Consider the following 1,456-nt stretch of genomic DNA (forward strand, 5'->3'; position numbering starts at 1 on the left):
ATTTGAACTCAGGACCTTCAGAAGAGCAGTCGGTGCTCTTAACCACTGAGCCATCTCTCCAGCCCAAATCCTATCTTTCTATCCTTAAATGTCTTGCTCTAAATAAAACCTTAGAACCCTTTATTGTGGTCCTTCCCATTTTATAAGCCTGGGCCTATTCTGAACTTTGCCTTTTTGTAATTCAACACCCAGAAGCGTGTGGTATGTTGGTCTTTGTCCTGGGAAGACTAGGTGTCCTCCTGTCACCTTTACGTGAGTTTTTTTTTTAATCTATGCTCATCAGAATATAATGTGGACACTGTAGTTTACTAGGTATCTTTCCTTTTTTAATTTCTCATCAGAACTTTCCAAAAATGTACAAATCTGAATTTTCTCTTTGGACTACTCTCCCACATGAATTTTCTTTCTCTTTTAGTATCTAACCAGGTTATCACATTATCTTTTCTCTGAAGTCAACCTTCAACACAGACACAGACACACATGTAGGCACACACTTTACCTAGCCTATGTGGCCATCCTCAGTGTTTGTTGAGGAGAGCCAGACAAAAGTCACATTCATCCAGATTCTTGCCACTCACACTTTACTAGCTAGATCTTCACACACAGTCAGCACTAAGTCTGGCCTAGCAACATCCCTCACTGCTTCTCCTTAATATGAGGACCATTAATTATCAGGAAAAGGGTCAAGAATTTAGAAAACATGGACCATGTTAAAGGTGTTTGCTGCCAAGCTGGATGACCTGACTTTAGGCCCCGGGACCTACGTGGTGGAGAGAACAGACTCTGGCAAGTTGTCCTCGGAGTTCTACCCACATCCTGGCACAAATGCCCATGTGCATATAATGAATCCAGAAATGCAATTAAATCCTGAAAAGAACTTGTCAGACGTGTTGCTATCTAAATGAAATATCCAGCAACTGTTTGGATGGTTTATGTCTGTTGTCACAATGTCTTGCCTCTGACAGCTAGCTATACGCAGTACTGCTCATATCTTTTATCTAGCTGAGCAGTATCTTATACACATTCACAAGTACATTTGGGGGGGGGGGTTCAAGACAGGGTTTCTCTGTGTAGCCCTGGCTGCCCTGGAACTCACTCTGTAGACCAGGCTGGCCTCGAACTCAGAAATCCACCTGCCTCTGCCTCCGAAGTGCTGGGACTAAAGGCGTGTGCCACCATCACCCGTCGACAGCTACATTTTCATATCTCCCTTTAATTCATTGGTTCTATTTTTGTGGTTGTTTTCTTTGGGGGTGGGGATGAAGGGTCTTCCAGTGTAGCTCATGTTGGCCTGAAATTTAATATGTGCCAAAGGCTAGCCTGAAACTGCAGTCTTCCTGCCTCTGACTTCTGAATGCTGAGATTATTATATGGTATGCTACCAAACCAGGGATGAAATTCTTAGTAACTTTTATTTAAGAATTTATTTTAATTTAAAAAAAAAAGATCCTTATGT

At 42.0% G+C, this 1,456-nt stretch overlaps 1 protein-coding gene across 1 annotated transcript in view; it reads left to right on the forward strand.

Moving 5' to 3' along the window:
* Positions 1-707: 707 nt before the first annotated feature.
* The window catches only part of Slc25a5 (solute carrier family 25 member 5), a 12,611-nt gene continuing 11,862 nt past the window's right edge, over positions 708-1,456 (forward strand). Inside the window, exon 1 of the mRNA XM_031372410.1 lies at positions 708-786. Within this exon, the coding sequence (XP_031228270.1) occupies positions 708-786 (79 nt within the window). The remainder of the gene's footprint in view (positions 787-1,456) is intronic.

The sequence above is a fragment of the Mastomys coucha genome, chromosome X, assembly GCF_008632895.1.
Source record: "Mastomys coucha isolate ucsf_1 chromosome X, UCSF_Mcou_1, whole genome shotgun sequence".
NCBI classification, from domain to species: domain Eukaryota; kingdom Metazoa; phylum Chordata; class Mammalia; order Rodentia; family Muridae; genus Mastomys; species Mastomys coucha.